At 42.1% G+C, this 21,013-nt stretch overlaps 3 protein-coding genes across 8 annotated transcripts in view; 1 reads left to right on the forward strand and 2 right to left on the reverse strand.

The window, feature by feature from the left end:
• TECPR2 (tectonin beta-propeller repeat containing 2) overlaps nt 1-493 on the reverse strand; it is a 43,129-nt gene extending 42,636 nt beyond the window's left edge. For 2 of the 3 annotated variants that reach the window (XM_071426416.1, XM_071426415.1), the window contains exon 1: nt 375-493. The gene's annotated coding sequence lies outside the window, so the exon portion shown is untranslated. The remainder of the gene's footprint in view (nt 1-374) is intronic. The other variant, XM_071426418.1, reaches the window with a different exon arrangement.
• Nucleotides 417-18,868, forward strand: CINP (cyclin dependent kinase 2 interacting protein). Of its 3 annotated transcripts, XR_011679107.1 has the most exons (6): nt 417-540; nt 1,774-1,942; nt 3,128-3,254; nt 4,798-4,927; nt 6,393-6,670; nt 18,403-18,868. XR_011679107.1 is itself a non-coding variant. In XM_071426421.1 (5 exons), the coding sequence occupies exons 1-5, from the start codon at nt 534-536 to the stop codon at nt 6,593-6,595; spliced, it is 636 nt and encodes a 211-aa protein (XP_071282522.1). In that variant the 5' UTR covers nt 417-533; the 3' UTR covers nt 6,596-6,727. The 3 variants fall into 3 exon arrangements, 2 of the variants coding, with proteins under 2 accessions (XP_071282522.1, XP_071282523.1); XM_071426421.1 differs by lacking the exon at nt 18,403-18,868 and having other exon boundaries at nt 6,393-6,727; XM_071426422.1 differs by lacking the exons at nt 417-540; nt 18,403-18,868 and adding an exon at nt 576-1,409 and having other exon boundaries at nt 6,393-6,727.
• Nucleotides 9,413-20,354, reverse strand: ZNF839 (zinc finger protein 839). Of its 2 annotated transcripts, none has more exons than XM_071426420.1 (8): nt 19,690-20,354; nt 17,896-18,798; nt 15,905-16,156; nt 15,078-15,170; nt 14,579-14,731; nt 13,321-13,461; nt 12,536-12,674; nt 9,413-10,819 (listed from the first exon to the last, which is right to left on the reverse strand). In XM_071426420.1, the coding sequence occupies exons 1-8, from the start codon at nt 20,230-20,232 to the stop codon at nt 9,828-9,830; spliced, it is 3,216 nt and encodes a 1,071-aa protein (XP_071282521.1). In that variant the 5' UTR covers nt 20,233-20,354; the 3' UTR covers nt 9,413-9,827. The 2 variants fall into 2 exon arrangements, with proteins under 2 accessions (XP_071282521.1, XP_071282520.1); XM_071426419.1 differs by having other exon boundaries at nt 17,896-18,801.
• Between the last annotated feature and the right edge of the window lie 659 nt (nt 20,355-21,013).

Below are 21,013 nucleotides of genomic sequence, written 5' to 3' on the forward strand. Positions count from 1 at the left end.
CCTGTGCGGCTGCAGCCCGGCCAGAGAAGGACAGAGCCCGTGGCTCCCGGCCGGACACCCACGGGGCTGCCGCGCCTTCCCGCCGGCTTTACCTCGGCTTATGCCGGATTTACCACCCAGACACACAGCCCAGGCAAGGGGAGGGCGACGCAGCCCCCCCGGGTAACGCAGCCCCTCCGGGTAACGCAGCCCCTCCGGGCAACGCAGCCGCCAAGCACCGCCCCGAGCCCCCTCACCGAGCGCTGCCCGGGAGCGCCGCCCGCAACAGGCGCCCGGAGGCGGCAGGCCCTGCTGGCGGCGCCCGGGGAGGGGAGCGGGACCGGGCCGGCCCTGAGGGGTCCCCCTCGGCTCCGCGGGGACACGGCTGCACTCACCGCTCCGGGGCGCGGGCTGCGGCTCAGGGAGGGCGGCAGGGAGCGGCGGCACCGAGCCCCGAGGCGGTGGAGCGGCGGCGGCCCCGGTGCCTGCGCCGCTCGGGGGCCGGGCTGGGCGGGGCCGGACGTGAGGAAACTTCCGCGGGCGGCGGGGTCGCCATGGCGGGTGAGTGAGGGGGGAGCCGCAGGGAGCGAGCGAAGGAACGCGGGAGTAGTAGGGGGCGGCTAGAGGCCGGGTCCCGGGATTTCTCAGCAAACTAACGAGGTTTAAAGCGCCTGTGGTGCTCTCCCAGCCCGCCGGGCTGCTGCTGTCACACCTCGGTGTGCACCGTGTCCAGCACCTCGCTCGTCTGCAACGGGGGGCCCCCATGTGTTTTACCACGTCTCTGTATAAATCTCTTAAGGGTGGGGGCCAAGAGAATTGAGCCGGGCTCTTCTCGGTGGTGCCAACCAGCCAGACAAGAGGCAATGGGCAGAAACTGATGCACAGGAATGATGAACATGAGGGATAACTTCACAGTGCAGTGACCGAGCCCTGGAACAGATGAGCCAGGGAGGTTGTGGAGTGTCCTTACCTGGAGATATCCGGATGTCCCCGCAGAACCGTCTGGACGCAATCCTGTGCCATGTGCTCTGGGGTGGATGGCCCCGCTTGAGCAGGGGGGTTGGACCAGCTGACCCATTGGGGCCACTCCCAACCTGACCCATTCTATGATTTTGTGTGGACTTAATATCTTTCGATGTGATGAACTCTTTTCAGGCATCTCTGTGGATAAAAGTTGAAGCCAGCAAACATTCAGGCAGGACATTTGGCTTGGCTTTGAGCCCTGCTTTGGCTTCCAGGGCAGGACCTGAGGTGCAAAGGCGGGGCTGCTTTGTGTGATCAGAGGAGGAGCAGAGGGTTCTTGCATGGAGACACCATGAAACGAGGGCTTTGTGCTCGGCAGCAAAGCACCCACCACCTTCAGCAGGACTCAGCCTTTCCCCAAACTCTTGCAGCTCACATGTTGCTGTGAATTAATTCTGACATTCGTGGTATGAGCACTGCACACATGCCATTGCTGCCATGATTTCTCTCTGTCGTGCACTGCATTAGCATCTGACTGTCATTTGATGTCAGAAGATTGCTAGATCTGCCAGCACTACAAAGCCACTGCTGTCTGTGCTGCAACTGCACAGCTCAGAATGTGCTTCCACTTGTTTAATAACATGGTTTTCTTGCAAATAGCAAGAGATGAGGAATTAGATTTCACGACCAAGGACAGTTAATGTAAATTCCATTTTACTTTAATCAATATTTACCAGTAAAGCAAGGAGATCCCTCACACAAATAGCTGCTGGACATTGATTAGTTTCTGTATGCTTTAAATGACTTCAATTTCTTTATTTTCTCATACAGCTAAAAGTCCTCCTGATAGTACTCCAAGAAGGCCTGTTTTATCTGTCAGTGCAAGAAAAATTAAAGATAATGCAGCAGACTGGCATAATTTAATGATGAAATGGGAGAGACTGAATGATAATGGATTTACTACAGCAAACAAAATAGTCAACATGAGGATCAGTGAGCAGTAAGTATGCTGATACACATGAATAAAGATAGCATAAAGATTGCTCTTATTGAGAGATTAATCTGCTTTCTTCACTAGAAAGTTCTTTTGGGGGATGGGAAAAGAACATGTCAGAGTGAATAAGCTAGGTCTTAGATCAAACTCAGCAGTTGCATTTTTTTTGGTTACATAAATTATTTACATTCAAATGTCTCATATAGTAATGATATTTGCAAGAAATGGGAAATGTTTATTTTACATAGTCAAATGTAACATATTTTTAATACTTACATAATGTACCAAGTTAAAATCTAATTTTATAAATATCAGCCCATGTGAGTTCCCTTATTCTCTTGCATGTTTTACAGTGAGGCGTAAAAAACCTCAAGTCAAAAGTTCAGAAGATTTTAAGGAAGAATCAGTGATTTGTACCGATAAAAAGTTTTAGGGGTGACAACTTAAAACGAACAAGAAATCAACAAAAATACCACACCACATCCACCATAAAAAAAAACCCACAGAAAAACTGAAAAAAAACCCCACTTTGGTAGAGCTTTTATTTTCATGCTTTAATGGAAAACCTTAACTAACAGGGCTGTGAGCAGCTTTTCCAGATTCCTGACAGCTGAAGAGGGTTTGTCTGACAGGGTTCTGACAGGTACAAGCTGAGGAATATTTGCTGTAATGGTGCCAGATGTTGCTTTTGCTCTTCAGCAGCTCTCTCTCTCTCCAGTCTAAGTTTACAGCTGGTGTGAGTCTGCCAGACAGGGCAGGTGTCTGCACACTGGCTGCTCTGGGGTCACAGATAAATGTCTTGGCTTAAAGTTGCACAAAGGTGAGTTTGTGGTGAGGCTCCAGATTGTCCTGTGGAGCAGCTGAAGCCTGGGCATACCTTGTTGGTGATGAGAGGACAACCTCCAGCACAGGGGCAAGGTAAAGAGGGAAAAAGTGTTATCTTAACACCTGCAAATGTTTTTTCAAGCACGTGTTCTAAGGTAGAGTAGTTCTGTTTTTCTCTGTAGATTGTGGTACTAGCCCCATTTGCCCACATGGCCAGCTATGTTTTTTGCTATTTTTATGTAGGAATTCTCATGAGCAGCCTGTGAGTGAGAGATTTTGTAGGATCAGACCACAAGGATTTTAAATCTGCACTGCTCAAGTAAACCTATGTGTAGTTGTTTATGCTGCCTCATGTTTCTATTTTAGATTTCAGGACAACAAACTGGAGATAGCATGTGATAACAGTGCCACAGAACCTGAAAAGCCAACCCCAAAATATAATGAAGAGCTGGACAATTGCTGTGCAGAATTACTTGAGACCTTAAAGCAAATGGTAATGCTAATTTTTTAGACTTAGTCAATATGAATCAATTCCAAGTGTGCTCAAGTAACAAGAAAATGTCCTGAAGTATTTATTGTAGGCAGAAAATTGGGATTTTCATTCATAGTTCTTTGGCTTAAAATCTAAATAACTATAAATCCAGAGTGCACCATTTATTTGATTGATTGGTAAATTTCTAAGTTGGTTTTACATCTTCTGTCAGCTTATAGTTCTACTCCCTCCTTTGTGTAAAGTGATGTGGAAACAAATCGTACAAAGAATGCATTCCAAAGGTGCATCCGGTACCTGTTTCTCATCCTGGATATTCCCTCTGTTTAGAACAAAAGAAACAGCAAAGCATAAAGCAGTGCTCTACCTGCCATCATATCCTTGCAGCTGCCTTTGATCACACATAATGCAGTCATACTTTTAGCCTTCCTACCTGTATTTGCTGTGCAGATCTCCTTCTCTGGAGAGTGGAGTAAGATAATTATGTAACCCAACATTTTTTCTGGATACCTTGCTAGGAATTACTGTCACCTGTCAGTTTGACAGGAAGCAAACAATTTTTTTTCTGCCAGATACCGTAATTTAAAATTCTTATTAAAAATAACTCTTATAGCCTTTTGCCAAAGTGGAGGCCCATTAAAAGAATGGTAGGTTTTTGGTTTTTTTTCATAGACAGAATACAGACCTCCAGTATTTAGAAAAAGCAGGAAACTGGCTAGATTTCCCTCAGATTTTTTTTCTGTGGTGAAAATGGGGATTCTTTTTTTCCTTGATGCACTCTTGTATTCAGACTACAAATGCATTGATAAAGTTTTTACTCTTCCTGAGGGACAAGAGTCTAAGCAGTCAGTATTAGATTGGATACTAAACATAGTTACTATGACCTAATTTATTTTTTATTCCTTAGGAGTTTATACGAGCTTAAGGTTCATAGATGTATCTGTGTTTTAGCTGCCTGATGTAAGGATACTGCCTGCAAGCTTCATTTTGGTGTAAATATTCATACCCAAATGCACAAAGTCAGATGAACTTGAAGGAAGTGGATGGAATGACCTATTTTTTGAAGCAAGCTGTTAGATATCCCTAGATATATTGTCAGTAGTAGCTTGAGCTGCTTTTCTCACCTGCTGCTGATCTTTTGAAATTAAAGTCATCTTGATATGGTAATGTACAAAAAGATCTTGATAGGTCTTGTGCTATACTGGTGTGATGTTTTTCCCCAGTGCTAAATTAGCCTCCTACAGGTAGCCTCTGTGTTGCTGAGGTGAAAAAATGAGAGGGCTTTAGTATATTTCTACATGTGGGAAACAGAAGAATGTCCAAAACAGAGTCATATCTGCTGTGTTCAAAATTTCTAGGTATCTCATATTAAGTAGTCTTTATATAGATTCCAGTTTTGATTCCTGTCTGGAGTTAAAAAAATGGGAGTTAGAAATGTCAATATTAAATAGCTTTAATAAATAGTGTGTTTTCAAAAAATGCTTAAGATTATGGTAGCCTAATATTCTTGAGATATTCATTAACGTTCCATGTTCATCATTTTCAGACAAAAATACAACTGAAAATGGAAAAGCTTACTTCGACTACTAAAGCAATCTGTGACTTGGAAACATTCCACCATGGAGCTGGGAATTGCAAGGCTCCCTTCTTTCATACATGGCCCACATCATACTTCTGTAAGTAAAATATTGATTATCTTAGCTAATTACATTGTGTCAGCAGTGTCATCCAATTTATGACTGAAAAATAAGCCCTCTTATCTGGATGTCTTGCCTGAGAGGGGAGAGAGTGCTGTCTCCTTTACAATTGACTAATCAATAAACATGTGAATGCATCACTTGGTTTAGGGTTACTGCTGATGACTGCCAAGCATTGTCTGACATGCAACAATTACAGCATAGAGCTGAATTTGTCAGCAGTTTACAGTGTCCAAGCTGCAACAGCCACATCCTCTGCAGGCAGAGATGAATTTGCAACTTGCTGGTGTTAAGCTGCAGGCTTAACTACTTGACTTGTTTCTTGACATTGAAATTAAATCCTTGAATGCAAAAGCAAGCTATACCTCAGTTAATTCTCAAGCAGCCAAAGAAAAATACCTCTGATCTCTGATCTCAGTGTCAATCAAGACAAGTAAAGAAATGTTACACTCAACTGGTAATATTAATTCTTTTAGCGCTCACTTGATGGCAAAAGGTACTGCCTCCCAACTGGTATTACCCCAGTTTTAAAACTGTCTGAATTCAAGAGAAGCCTGATTGCATGCAAACCAACTGCCTTCTTTGTGAAAATCATACCTCTGTGAAGCTCTGCCTCTTAATTCACTACCACATTTTAGCAGGAATCCTAATGTATTAGTTTCTGCCAGCCTCAAAGAATAAGAATGACAAAGACAAATGCTGTCAAAACACCCATTGTGACTGAATCATTTAGTGATGCTGTCTACTCCATGAAAGACTAAATCCTTCTGAAGGCAGTGATAGTTCAGGCTAAGTTTGAAGCACAAGCTCAGTCTCTCTTTAAAAATACTTTGTGTGGTTATTTTTTAGGAATTCAAACAATGAAAGATTACTGATGCATTTTAACTTCCCTACCAATTTTACTAACATAATTAGTAACAGTTTCTACAATAAACGCTTTGGTTTTGGTCTTTTGGGGTCTTTTTATTGTTCCTTTTCACTCCTGGTATTACTTATTGGTGATCATGCATTGCTGAAGTGCTTCACAGCATGTGAGGGCATCCTTAAGATTAGGTAACATCAACAACTCTAAAATGTGAAGCTTGTATTGCAGGATAGCGTTACCAAATTTTAAAACCAAATTTCAGTTATTTGAGGAATAAACTGATTATTTTACAGTGAGCCCTGAGAACCAATACCACTGCTTATTCTATAATTAAATGTGGACTCATGTCAAAATCAGAAGTGTGTAAAATACATCCCAGAGCTGAGGAAATTGTTTAGCATTTTATATTCTAATGTAAAAAAATATCATTAATACTGTAAAAAAAAGATAGCTACAATTGGGGAATAGCTTATGTAAGGTAGGGTTTTTTTATGATCCATGTATTACAAGTATAATTTACCTTTTAGAGAATTGCTGAAATGTTCTGGTTAATGTGCTTGGTTTTTCAATCCATTTCAGATGAGGTTTGTCTGAAGCTGTCTGAAATGTACAAGAAGGAACTACAACTCAAGCAAACAATTGTACAAGACATTGCTCATTCTGCTGACCAGGATCTGATGATGGTGTATTTATCCTCGTGGCTCTACCAGCCTTACATTGAGAACAGCAGCATGCTGCTGCTTGAAGCCATGCTGCTGGAAACAGGACACAGGCAGTGCTAGAATTCCACAGGTTACATGGCTGCCTTCTAGTGATGCTAATATGAAACTGAACTGACATATTGCAAGGCTTACCAAGTAAGTTGATTTTTTGTAAAACTTATTAAAAATATTTTTCTCTATTCATATTCCTTACTTTGGCTCAGCTGGTACTCCTTTTTCTGCATGGGACAAGCTAGTTTTGGTTGTTTTTATCTATTTTAAGGGCAACACAGAGGTTACAAGTAGGAGGCTAAGTCCTCTGTGGTCAGAAAGAGGTAAGCACTGCTTAGTAGTCTGGGGGATTCAATGCATTTAGAATCTACAGCAAAAGATGTTACTTCCTCCCAAGTATGGACAGCCTAAAATACCCACATGGTCCCTTTTGCCACAGAAATTCAGCACTTCTTGATCTTCCATGGTTTTGTTTTTTGGGTTTTTTTTTTTTTTTGGCAAGAATTAACAGGGCAAATGTTTTTGTACTTGATTTATAAGTGGAGGAAAGCACAAAAAGAATCCAAAAGGATCCACATAGTTTGGTATGTGATTTTGAAATGCTGCTGCAGACAATAGTGTGAATTCTGGTTTGGTTTTGATTCTGGTGTTGTTGGGTACATCACCCTCGAAGAGTCATCAAACCTGAACCAGCACCCAGGGAAGGTTTAGTACAACTCAGCATTCTACAGTCATTATATAATAAGGTAATAAGGTCTTGTCCCTTTTAATTAATTTTAACTTTTTTTTTTTTTTTTTTTGGTAAGAGATGTTTCATGAAAGCATCTGTGAATAAAACAAAACCTGCTTTAGTCAAGGCTGTATCCCATCTTGTTTGCTCCTGTCATAGGGCTCAGTGAGTTTTTCCTTGGGTTACTGATACTGATGTCAAGTGGTTTTGGTTTGAAGGTGTGTCTGTCCCTCTGTACTGATAGGAAAAGCAAGGTCACTTTCCTCATTAGCCCCAAGCTGAAACTTTGGGGTTAGTAAGGGAAATTCATCAGTTTCTTGCAGTAACAGGACAGACAGGCATGAATTAAAAAGTTTTCTTGAAAAGTTGTTCTGTTAACTATGAGGTTGTTTCTGGCAGCTAATAAGAGTTCTATTCTTAACCCACAATTCCAGCATCTAAAAAGAAATTCTGCTGTAGCTCAAGGAGAATAAAGTTAGGAATAGCTTTGTTGGGTTTTGTTATTTTTTCAGTGGAAGTGTTCCACTTAGTTTAACAGCCACCTTAATTCATCTGAGTTGGGCCAGACCTGTGTCACTATGGAAACATCTCAGTACTTCAGAAATATTTTCCAAGGAGAAAAGATTGATTCACATATAGAACTGTTCTTTTAAGATGAGAGTAGGTGTATTATATTTCCCAGCATGTGCAAATTGATAGGGAAGGCAAAATTGAAGCAAGTTTTCATTTTCTCCACAGGTGGAAATTGTGGTTTGTTCTCATTTCTTAAGAGGAAAAAAGCTCTTCAGGAAGGGGTTTTCATATTCACAGGCCCTCTTGTTTATTGACTGTTGTTGGGCATTGGAAGATTACTGCAAAATCATTGCAGAGATGTTTTGTCATTCTAGCTCTAAGTAGTTGATTGTTATATTTGTAGCTCTCAAATATAATTATTGGACAGTCAGCACAAAAGAGTATCATAAGGAATTGCTCACTGCAATGAAAGACTTTGAAACACCAGCAGAACTTTGCTTTGTATGCTACCTTCACTTACAAGGTAGGTCTGTATCCTCTGGCAATTACCACCTCCTAAAAAAAGAGGGGGAAAACCCCAAAACAAATAGTAACTCATTAATAACTCATTAATGTACAGTATCTTCAACAACTACTCATAAAAAGCAACATTTTGCATAATCAAATTCATCTTCTACTTATGCAACCACAAAAAAAAAAACTACCAAACAAAAAAGCCTAACCCAACTATGCTTAAAGGGACATAGTAGAGCAGTTTATTTAATCTTTAAGTTGTCTTCTGTTTAGATTCAATTTTAGTGTTTTTCTTTGCGGTGACAATACCATGAAAAAAAAAATCAGAGCTCATACTCAATTTAAGAACAACTCTCCTGTCCTTGGCAGATTTGTCTGATTGTCCCAGAAGTTGCATCTATTCAGCAATGAGGTGACACACACATTTTAAGGATATGTTACCACTTTTCAGTAATGTCTGTTCATTTAATGCTGTTCTTTTTCACCTGCTAAACTTTTTGAAAGAAAAGATGGTGCCCTGGACAAGATGCTGGTAGGAGGTCTCCACAAAAATATAATCTGATCCAAGGATCATATTGAAAGTATGACAAAAATTCAAGTAATTGGGCAAGTTTTCTCCCTGCCTAGAGCAACAGTCCCTTTGCATTATGATTAAACAGTACAAGGTAGCATGGAGTTACTGCAAAGGTTCAAGTGTAGAACTCATAAAGAATGCATCATCTGAAAGGGGAAAAAAAGTGTAATAGCACTCTAACAAAAATAGGCCATGACAGACTAAAGCAAAAAAAGAATTTGGTACCTCATTAAGGAAAATTAGATCACTACTTATGCAGCTTCCCATTTATGTTTACCTAACAGCATATTTTAGAGGTGTGGCTGTACATTAGACAAGCAACTTAAACACATTTCCAACTGTTCAGTACAAATCAGATCTTGTTTGAGGCTATTTTTGTCTCAACTCAGTGAATGCTTATTTCAGTAAGGATCAGCTAGGCTGTCACATTGTTCCCAGAATGCCCAAGTTTGTGGATTATACTTAAACCTGCTCATTTTTCCAGGCAGATTTATGTGCATCAAGTCTAGATGCTAATGAATATTCAAGGTAGCTTTTAAAAAGCACAATAACAGTGTTTTGTAATCTCAGTGGCACAGAAAATGCACATTTTTAATATAGCTTTTATTTTACCCATATACAGCTTGCCAGTACACAGCACATCACTGCTGCACAGCAGTACAACTTACTGCATTTTGAGATGGCTAGAGAGAAAAGGAATTACGTAACAAAAGGGAACAGTGCAAGTTTTAGGGTTGACAAGATTTCCACTTTCCACCCATCCCCAACATATAAAGCAAATAGAACAATGTTAATTCTAGAATTTTTGGTTGCAATGCTGCTAAATTTATATAAACATAAGTTATAAAAAGTACAGGGCATAGAAACAGTTTACAAATAAGTTAAATTTCAATTATCTCAGTATTCACATTAGAAAAATATACATTTTATAATCAGTCTTTTCCAGAAGAAAGCTTATAGGGTTTTTTAATTTATGGCTCCAATTCACTTTGTGAGAGCAAAATATCTTCACTTTGGCCACCTGCTTCCATTGCCAGTAGTGCTTCCACCGTTTCCAAAGGTATCCCTTGGGGTGTGCGAATGTGCATTGTAGTACCGTTGGAATCAGTCACAATGACGATGCCTTCTGCCTGAGACAAAACAGCAGTGTCTGGATGAGACAAGATAAGCCCATCTGAAGTCTGAATAAAAATCTGTTCGTGTCCCTGAGACAAAAAATCATGGCTCTCATCAGAAATCTCAAAAGCTACAGTTTCATCTACAGTAACTGTATTTGCCATCTCGTGTGCTTCCTCTGTCTCGCAAGAATATTCACTCTGGTGTTTGAAAGCGTTTTCCTGGTTCCCATGAGCAGACAGGGAAGCTCCCTGGCCAGGGTTCTGGTGTGACTCAGCCTGAGCACTCTGAGTGTAGTTTATTGGCACAACATTTGTTGAAAACACCTTCTCAAGTTCCTGCATCTCATCAGTCACATCAGCATTATGGAGTTGCTCAGAACGTTCTTTAATTGCGAAATTCGGGATTTCTTCTTGCAGCTGATGATATTTTGGACTGTGACCGTTTTCTGCAGTCGTTGTTAGGCCAGTGCTCTGCCTGGCCCCTGCCTGCTCCATCAGGGAGCTGTGGAGCTCAGGAGCTGCCGGTGCCCGCGCCGCGCTCCCGCTCACAAAGCGCGCCCGGAGCGGCCCGGCCGAGCCGCCTGCTCCCACGGGCAGCACCGCTCCAGGGTGCAGCAGAGATCCTTCACCTGCCACGCCTGCTCCCTGTATCCCTGCAGGATGGGGATACTCCATCCTCATTTCCACACTTTGGGAGAAGGGACCTGAACTTTCACCATCGATTCCAACTCCTGAATCAGCAAGTGAGTTATGTTCCTCTGCTGTCTGTAACGTACTTCCAGCTGTACAGCAGGTGATATGCCTGTCTTCTGAAAGCAGGATTTCTCCATTTAATGGATTAAAACCTGAAAAGGGGGAAGAAGTATTATTTTGTTGGGCAATCTAATATTGCATGCCAGAAAACCTATATTTCAGCAATAGTTTTGGAGGAAAAGCTAGACTACTTCCCTACTTTGCTTCCCCCAAATTAGCAAACCTGAAGCACCTTACAGGAGTTTCACAGAACTTCCCAATGAGAAAGTCATTATAAAATATAAATACACAACTATAAAATTATAAATATAACTATATAAATATTAAAAAAATAAAAATAAATATAAATAATAATAAAACTTCTTATTTTTGAATAGTGATCGTTTATCAAGTATTTCTATATTAATATAGAAATACTTAGAGAGTATTAGAGACCTTACATTTAGAGGCAGCATTTTTCTGTTCATCCTGAAAACAACCTGGGCTGAAAGGCAAACTCAATTTTCTTCCATCTGTCATGCAGCCAGTAATATTAAAAGATAAAGACTTTACCAGGCACAAACTTGTCAGCTGCACACCCTCATCACTTTTAGTAAGTCGATGGAAGCATTTAAACTTCTGTTTAAATTTCTATTCTTCATCCTGAACTCGGACATGTCATCAGGTTGCTACATATTAATTAGCTGTGCTAAGAGCCCCTGCAGCACTTTTGTCCTGTGCCAGAAAAGGTAAAAACCACAAGAAATGCAGTGTTCTACCAGTTACTTGACCTGGACCTGACCAGGGTCCCAAGCCCTGAAAGTAGTTGGACAATAACTACTAAGCTGCAGTAGTATGAGCTGTCAGTTTTTATTATTAAAGCTCAAAATGAACAAATAAGTTGGTCTGGTTTTGGATTTTTTTTTGTTATGAAAGATACCACTGCACAAAAAAGGGACTAACACTGCAGAGAGGACTATTTTTAACATTTTTCACTGTAGACTAGCAAACACCCTACTAGCAGGTGCAAGCAAAATGTAATTTTAAAAACTCCTAGCCCAGAAGAAAATCATAGTGCAGCAAGAAGTAAGCATGGTCATGCAGAGAGCCTTTCAGAGAAAGAAAATCTAATGAAGGGAAATAAAAATAACCATTGACTGAAAGGCATACAAAGGGCAAAAGCAAAGGCACTTAAAGCAACACCAAAACAAGGTATTTACAAAGTGGATGGTACTGATAGACACATCTTACTAGAGATTTACTTTCCTTTCACTGTTACCCTGCTAATCTGAAGGGCAGCAGGATGAAACATGAAGAAGGAATAAAAAGAAAGGCAACCACCTGAAGACTGTGGTGCCAAATGGTGCCTCAATTCCAATACAAGATGTACTCCAATGATTGATACAGGACAGCCTACACCAGCTCTCCCTTTCCCCAAGTTCCACAAAGCTCTGGTAATTCTGCTGTTGTAGCTGGCTGGGGCCAGAGGAAGGATGTGCACTGTCCTTCCTCTGCTCTCCCACGGCTGACACAAAGGTTGTGCACTCAGAGGGACAGGACAGACAGGAAGCACACAGCAGGGGACATTACTATGCTCATAAGTAGTATCAGTCACTGATTATCATGCATCCAGCACTGAGCTACTGCTGTCTGCATCATCTGTAACTTCTCCCTCCTCATGAGGCCTTTTCCAGTTAAACAGCTGCTTTTGAAGGACCTGGGAAGCAAGTTAAGAGATGAAACTGGAAGACAAAAACCACAGTAGCTTGAAGAACAAAGATTTGTTCAGCTCCTCCATGAACAGAACTGGAAAAATCTGAAGAAGTTACCATCTTTTTCAAACAGTGTACACAAATTCCCACTCCTTTCTTTCACTTCATCTTGACTGGCATAAGCGTTGTTCACATTTTCTATTACATCTTCTAACTTGGTCCTTTTGGCTGGTGGCACCAGTTCTTCCCCTGAGCTCTGTCAATACAAGAATGATTAACTGCAGCCTGTAACAGTTGACAATACTGGAAAAGATAACTGTGGGAACATCATGGCAGTGAACTGCTGATCCCTGAAAACAGGATTTACACTAAAGGTCTTCCTAAGGATTTAAACACAGCCCTAACACTTGACCAAAACTCCAAAGGGACAAAACACAGCTCTCTGCTATGGCACAAACAGACTGAAGCTCATCAACTGACTTGTCAGAAAGAAATAAGCTGTTTTCATGCCCCTCTATCCAATTAGCAATCACTTCTCCAGTGTCTGAACCTGCTGTAGGTTAGGCCATTTCCTCTAACACAGGCTGGAATCTGTGGAGCCCCCAGTTACCAGCACCTCAATTAAGTTCTTTTGTCCCTGTATCAAATACCTGTAAGTCTTTGATACTCTGTCCTGAATGCTACCAAGTGTCCTCCCAAAGCCCATACTTAGTGTCCTAGTTCATATGCCCTGCTATGATAGCACAGCAGAGAGTATTTTCAGTATTTCTAAACACCACAAAAGCCTTACTTTAACATGACTCAGATAATACCAGCATGATTTTGTAAGGAATAATTATGTATTTTTAAAAGTTTTAATTGGTCTTAGTTTCACTGTTAATTTCCACAAAGGTGTTCCATACCTCAGCTAACCGTTTTTGTCCCAGCACCTCCACAGGCACTTGCTCACTGACCATTTTAATGACACATTGTGAATAAGGGTCTGCACCTTGCATCTTCTGTTCTCCACTGAGTATTTCTGTGATTCCTAGAGATTCAGCAACCTTCAGAAACAGATATAAGGGAAAAAGTAAAAGTTAGCCTCTCAGATCTGAATACATACATGCTGAAATACAGATTCATTTTCTTAAAACTGAACTAGAACTACATCTTGTCTAGCCTGACAATCACCTCAGCTCAATGCAAGTACTTAGACTCCCATGTTTTCTACCAGCCTTCACAGTGACACATGAACATGACCTTCATCTGAAGGTGATTGTTAACAGGCAAACTTGAAAGAATTATGGTTATATATAGAATCCAGAGACAGTTACTCAGAGCAGTGTTTAATAAAGATTATTGAGACTCTCCACCATATTAAAAATATTCAAGTCTTCTGTTTAGGGTATCTCTGTGTAGTTAAGGATTTTCCCCCCTCCTCATGTTCCATTCCTGTGCTTCAACCTTACTTAGGTGTGCTACTGTCCAGATTCTCAAGGCTAGGTTGTTTTGGGGTTTGGTTTGGTCTTGTTCTTTTTTAAAGAGCATCATTCTATACTAAGAATGAACACAGAAGAGAAGCAAGAAAGAGGTTTCATCTGTCTTTCCAGATAGAGCTCCATAAACAATCAATCTGGAATCACTGAAATAATAGTTTGCAATTTTATTAATGTAGTCACTACCTTTCATGTTTGTTAATGTGACTGGAAACCGCATAGATGCATTCAGTTTGCCCTCATTTTAAAATGAAATGACTTACCTCTTTAAATGAAGATCACTCATTTTAAATATAGACCCTCCCCTCCTTCCTGATCAAACATCAGGATGTACTTTGATTAGTGGTTGATGCCAAATAAACCTTGCAGTAACATTTAGCTTCATACTACTCTAGATATGCAAGGCAGGCATCAGCACTGCTAGAAATGTTTTTTATCTTTCTAGTTGTATCCACTGACATAAACTAGAATTGAAGTTTTATTATGGATTTCTTTTTCTTCTTGGTAAGTTGTTGGACTTTTCACAATAATGCCTATTTTTGCTAATTAAAAATCTTCTTGTTTTCAAATCAATTTACCTGCACAAGAAAATTAATTATCAGAGAAAATTAAAAATGCAAGGCATCTAAAATAAAACAAGCAAACAAACCAACCAATCATAGTTCCAAACAGAGTGCTTTATTACCTTAGCATCTTTTATTTCAACAGGCTGTTGGCAATTCAGAGAATCAGAATTACTGAGGTGATCATAAGCCATTTTCTTTACCATGTTATGCAAATCTTCAAACTCCCTATACACATCTGGAAAGTAAGCTTTGGCTGGATGTCCTTTTTCCACCTAGAAATAAGAGGGGAATAAAAAAGGGCTTGTTTCTCCCTCCCCTATACATTAAAAAAAGATTAAGATCTGTCAATTGTGTTCTGTTCAACATTTTAAAATAGAAACATTCAAGTCAAAAGACTATGGAATGTTCAAAATGCCACTGAACCAGGCAGCAAAAAGCAAAGCTTTGAGTTGAGACTTACCAGAGTTTTGCCTGTGTAAGACTGAAGTGATGTGTGGGACATCTACATACTACATGATATTAATTCAGGAAATTCAATTATGTCTCAAAAGGAATCTTTTTATGTGTACTAATGGACATTTCCCTAAAATAATTTAATATTTCTACGTAAAAACTCACCTTCATCAAGAGGAATTCATACACTGTAACAAGCTTTGTAAGACGTGGGAGAGCCAGCTCCATTAAATCTTCATTATCACATTGTTGTATTAGCTGTCAAAAGCCAGAATGAGATTATTAGGAAAAAGCAGCCCACACATTATGCACCCCATTTTCAGAACATAAAATATCACTACTTTTTTTTGAAAGATATGCTGTATGTTTAGGCAGCTTTAAGAACAGATGTAAACTAACTCCAAAATGGAGTAAGTTACAAAACCTCAGAATAGTTACTACTGATGTACAGACAAAACTCAGTCCCACAAATGTTGCCAATTCATAGAAAGAACAGCAACTTCAGTAGCTTTAGTAGCCATAAAGGATCTATAACACACAGAAAATAAAGAACATGTTGTGTTACTTGGATTTTAACCCCCATTCTATCCTCCCCCAAGACCTTCTTTGTGGGTTTGTTTTGGTTTTTTTGGGTTCTTTTCATTATTATTTCTTTCACTGTGTTGGAGGAGATACTAGAAGTAACTTTCCTTCTCCAGAAAAAGGGTACCAAGAATATATCTACATGTCAGAAGTCCCTTTCGAAACCCAGTTCCCATTTTCCCTTTTTCCAGTATTCTGCTGGAAGTATTTTTTCCTTAAAAGACAAGGTTTTCTTCTTAGAAGCCATCTAAGGCTTTCATCTTGTCCATACATGAGGATATATATAAAAAAAAAAATTTAAAAAATGATTCATTGAAAATAAGTGATTAATTAAAAAAGGGAGGGGGGAAATTGGGGTGGGGTAAAAATACTTAAAACACTTACAAAGTAATTGCAGAAGAGAACCATACCTCTTTTAACCTAGCTTTTCTTCTGAATACATTGTGTTCTGCTGACACACTACTAAGTGACTTTGAAGGGGACTGACCAGGTCTGCTAAGCCTTCCAGAACACCTGGATCTTCCACCCATCCTGGGTCTACCACGTCTCTTTGGTCGTCTGGGTCTTCCAGGTCCTTTTGGGGTTACAGGTCCCCGGCGTCCTGAACTGGTTTCATTTGGTTGTTCTGCCAGCAGGTGTCTGCTTTCCTCACACTCTGATGCCTTGATTAAAAGTGTTTATTCACCATTTTAAACAATTTTGAGGAAGACGGTTTTAAAATTAAGTTTGCATCTATGCAAACAATAAATAGCATATTTAAAAAATGCATAGCGGGATACAAGCATAACTTGCAAAGACAGTTGTGGAATGAATCCAACACATGAGTAAGACTGCTACTTCTGCATCACATATATGCCATTATTTGCAAAGTTAGCATTTTTGAATCACAAGATGTCATACAAAATAAAAAGATTAAATAAACATAATGAAAGAGGTGGTTTAAGTGGGTTAAATACATTTAATATTTTTGAAGTAAAATATATCCTCTTTAGATAAAGATGTAGAAATAAAACTTAATTAGCAGTAAAACATACTCAAAGAATAATTTGGGTTTCATTGTAACTATGTCAAAGCATGAAGACTTTATAAGAAAGGCAAAAACTCTGACACCATGAACAGTGACAAGCCCAGTAATTAAATTCCAAAATGTACTGCCCAGTTACCACTTTTCAAAATCCTGTCTTCCCTAGGAACACAGCTAGGAAGCAGCTTCTCTTATAAGATCATACAGGAAGTCAAAGTACCTTTTATATGTTTAAGTTATACTGATAATTTCAGTGTAAAACTTTTTAACTGTTCACAGCAGTGACTTCTTACTTAAGCATCTTCCCCTTCCAAACTAGAATTTCTAAGAATGTTCCAGCATCTTTCAAGAAATTAATTTATAATAGTACTGAGTTACATCAGGCTTCTTTGCATAATCTGTACATTTGCATCCCAGCATTCAGTAACTCCCTACTATTCTACTGATTAGGAAAGCTCTATAAATGGCAAATTTATGACAGTTCTATCCAGGGATTAAATTACTAAATTAGTTCTAAATTTGACACAGGATTAGGGGTTGAGCATGGGGATCTTGATTGGCTTCCTGTCTGTATCAAACAACTACAATAATTCAGAGAGCAGACTTCAGTACTCTGCAATTCTTTTTTTCCAGAGATGATAACTGAGTGTAGAGGATGAGGGAAAGTTTGTTTCCTGTACATTTCCACTTTGCTGAGAACAAATTCACGATTACAAAGACAAGTAATAAATGTGACACCCCTACATCTAAACAAGTACTTTTTCCTAACCAGCAGCTGCATCAGCTCTTGCTGCAAAATGTTAAGAGTCATTTCAATATTAAAAGAGAAACTTTTCTTTGAAGTGACCAGCTTAGAACATCACAGGAAAAAATTTGCAGCTGAGGCAGCTTCTACCCTAGAGGGTGGAATTTCACCAGTGTTTGGTGTGCAGGGTTTCAAAGCCTCACTTTGAAAACCTGCTCTAGGAAAAGTTGTAGTTCACTGCTATGTTCCAAATAAGAGATTTTTCTGTGATGACATTATTTCAGCAACAGAAAATGAGAGCAGATGATGTGTTGCTGTCATGCTAAAGGCTGTAACTGAACAACAGTGTTCTTATCCAGAGAAGAATGTCATTTATGCAGACAAGGTGAAAACTGTATGTCAGAAACACAGTAGGAAACGAATACTCAGTGAACATTTAGTTTTATGTGTCTGTGCAAGAGTACTATTGCTGCAGCACTGCAAGAGACAATTTGAATTCTAAAGGACTTCAATGGGAAATTTGCCTAATGTAGTCTATCAGTGGACATTTCTGAGCAGTACAAGACTGTGCAGCTATAGAACTGCCATTCTACTTTCCACAGAATTGACAGATTTTCTAAGTAACACTTTACCTGTTCTCCAGCCTTTGAATCAACAGTTTCTTCCAGACTGGTATCTAGTGCTTTTTCATGACTTAAAGTGACAGCAATTGAATCCAAATGTGCTGGACTCATCATTTCCTCTTCCACAAATAAACTTCCATTAGGCTTATTTAGAGGTATTTTCTGAGGTAAAGGCTCCAGCTGTCCATGGTCTGGGTTAAGTTTATAATGTCTTGCTAATCCTCCTTTGCCTATGTAAGATTTTTCACAAGTCTGACATTTAAACGTTTTGGGTTTCAGATTATAATTTGAAGAACTGAATAATGCATCCTTTCCCTTCACCTTTCCTTCTTCGTCGTCTTCTATACTCAGCTCAGAGTAGTCATCAGAATCAGACTGATGACCATCAGCCAAATCCTCCATTTTAATGAATTTATAATCTTTAGCTTTGTATTTTGGTGGGCGTGAAATCCGTCCAGAACGAGTTTTCACCTTCAAGGATTTCTTTAACTTGTCATCCTTTTGCTTTTTTTCAAGGCTTGGTGTACTTGCTGAACTGGCTGCAGCCACGGTAGGTTTTGGAGACCTTGAAGCTGATGCTGTGGCACGAGAAGCCCTCTGTCCATTCACCATCTTGGATGGGGGAATCTTGTCCCCAGACACTGAGCCGTGAGATGGGAAAGGCCTCTGCATAAGCAACTGAACTGGAGACTCAGAAGAACTATGCAGGAGTAGCTGCTGCTGCTCAGTTCCTGAAACAGGCTGTATCCTAATTATCTGGGGATTAATAATGCCAGCTCCTGGTATGCTAGATTTCCTACCAACTGGCTGACTCAGCGTTATAGTTTTGGACTGGATTGGTGCCAATGATGTCATTGGCCCTTCAGTTTCCTTCATCTGTCCTGGCTGAACTTGGACACAAATGGCTTCCAGCTGCTTTTGTGGAAAAAAGGAAGAGTTGCAATTACACAAATACAGTATTAATAAATAAGTACAATACTTATTGAGATAATAAACACATTCCCTTAAAGCAAAGCGTGAAGAAACCGCTGCACATCATTAACTTTCCATCTTAATGCATCAAAGCAGATTCCCTTCCTTCAAGCTATGGGTTTTCCTGCACATTTTCTGCTGTGACTGCAGTTCAAGTAAAGCATGTTAAATTTGCTCTGAGGCCATGTCACAGCTTTGTTTCCTGCTAGCAGCCCTGTCTGGAGTAGCAGAGTCAATGCCATCACCAAGGCACATTCATAACCTTCAGCAAACCCCACACACGGGAAAACTACAGTCTGCTACATGACACAGGCCAAACACGCAGTCCAGCACATCCTATAATGTGTGTTCAGCTCACAAAAACTTTGTGGTGATGATTCACAGAATCAGATGCTATTGTTCATCTCCCTCACAGTTTCTCTGCCTCAACCAAATTTCTGCTTCAGTTCAAATCAATCACTTCACAACCTACACCCCAAAGGTGGGTTGAAAGCCCAGGGACTGTCACCTGCAAGAGGCATGCAGTAACTTCCTGCGCATCACCACTTAACCACTAGGAAACAGCTCTTCTAAGCTGTTCTTGGCTGCACGTGTTGTCACACCGAAATACTGACCACAGCAGCTATTAGCTACATTCAAACACGGAATTTCCCAAACCACATTGAAAGCTGTGCCTTTGAGCTATAGAAGTGGAGTCTACACCCGAGGGGAGGTGTGACTGAGGAGAACGGAGGGAAAAAAAAAATTATTAGAAAGGATTAAACCCGCCGGAGCCGTGGCTTTCATCACCAACGGAGCGCCGCAGCCTCCCTCCCCCAGCCCCGGGGTTACCTTCTGCGGGAGGAGGCGGGCGGCCGCGGCCCTGCCCTGCTGCAGGGCGACCTGCTGGGCCACGCTCTGCAGCTGCCGGGCGGCGTTCTGCATGATGCCGCCCGCGGGGCAGGGCTGCGGCGGGGCCGCCGCCGGCTTCAGCTGCTCCTGGGCCTTGCTCACTTGCTCGATGACCCGCCGGAGCTCCGCGGGGGCCAGCGGCGCGGCGGCGGGACGGGGCGGCGGGGTTGGCCCCGGGCTCTCCAGCAGCCGCTCCAGGAGCCGCCGCTGCTCGCCGGCGCTCAGCCCCGCGCTCTCCGCCGCGCTCCCGTCCGTCCGCAGGTACAGCACGGTGCCGCTCGCCGCCGCCCCCCCGCCGGCTTCCAGGGCGGCCAAGCTCTGCACCAGCTCCTCCGTCACCGCCAGCAGCTCCGCGCCGCTGCCGCCGCCCTCCTCTCGCCCCGCCGCCGCGCCGGGGGGTGCCCCGCCAGTCCCGGGGGGCTCGTCCTCAGTGGGCGGAGGGGGCGGCAGCGCCCCGGCGCCCCCCGCCCCGGGAGCCGCCATCTTGGCAGGCGCGGGCGGGCGGGCGCCGCATCGGCGGCTGCCCCCGGCGGTGTCGGCAGCGCGGGCGATGCGCGGGGCACCGGCGGCGGGGCCAATGACGCCCCCGGCAGCGCCCGCCGCGCCCCCCGGGGCGGGGCCGCCCGGCGCCGACGGCGGCTCGCGCGGGCTAAAACCGGCGGAGGTGCGCCCGGAGCTCCTGGCCCCGGTGGGACTGAACGCGGGACCCGCGGGCGGAGTTACCGTAGTTGGGTTTGCCCGCTCTTCGAGCTGAGTCTGTACCGAGTCTCAGTACAAGAGGGACATGGAGCTCCTAGAGCGGGTACAGTGGAGGGCAATGGGGGATAGCTGAGGAACCGGAGCGTCTGTGCGTCTGTCTTACGAGGAAAGGATGAGGGGGTCGCGCCTTCCCAGTCTCGAGAAGAGACGACTCAGAGGTGACCTTGTGTCTGTGTACAAGTGTCTAAAGGGGCTTGTGCCAAGAGAATGAATGGATCCACGCTCTTCTCGGAGGTGCCGACTTCTGGGATACGAGACAACTGATGCACAGAAAGTTCCACCTGAACATGCGGAAGAACTGAGCTGTGCAGGTTACCGAGCACTGAACAGGTTGCTCAGAGATTGTGGAGTCTCCCTCAACTGGAGATATCCCAGAACGGTCTGGACGTAATCCTGTGCTATGTGCTGTAGGACAAGTCAGTTTAGCAGGGAGGTTGGAGGAGTTGTGGTCTCCTCCAAAGTGACCCGTTCTGTGAATGTGCGCTCCGCCACTCGCTCCCACCGG

The sequence above is a fragment of the Agelaius tricolor genome, unplaced genomic scaffold (assembly GCF_023055355.1).
Source record: "Agelaius tricolor isolate 1412-34295 unplaced genomic scaffold, bAgeTri1.0.p SCAF_5, whole genome shotgun sequence".
Lineage (NCBI taxonomy): Eukaryota > Metazoa > Chordata > Aves > Passeriformes > Icteridae > Agelaius > Agelaius tricolor.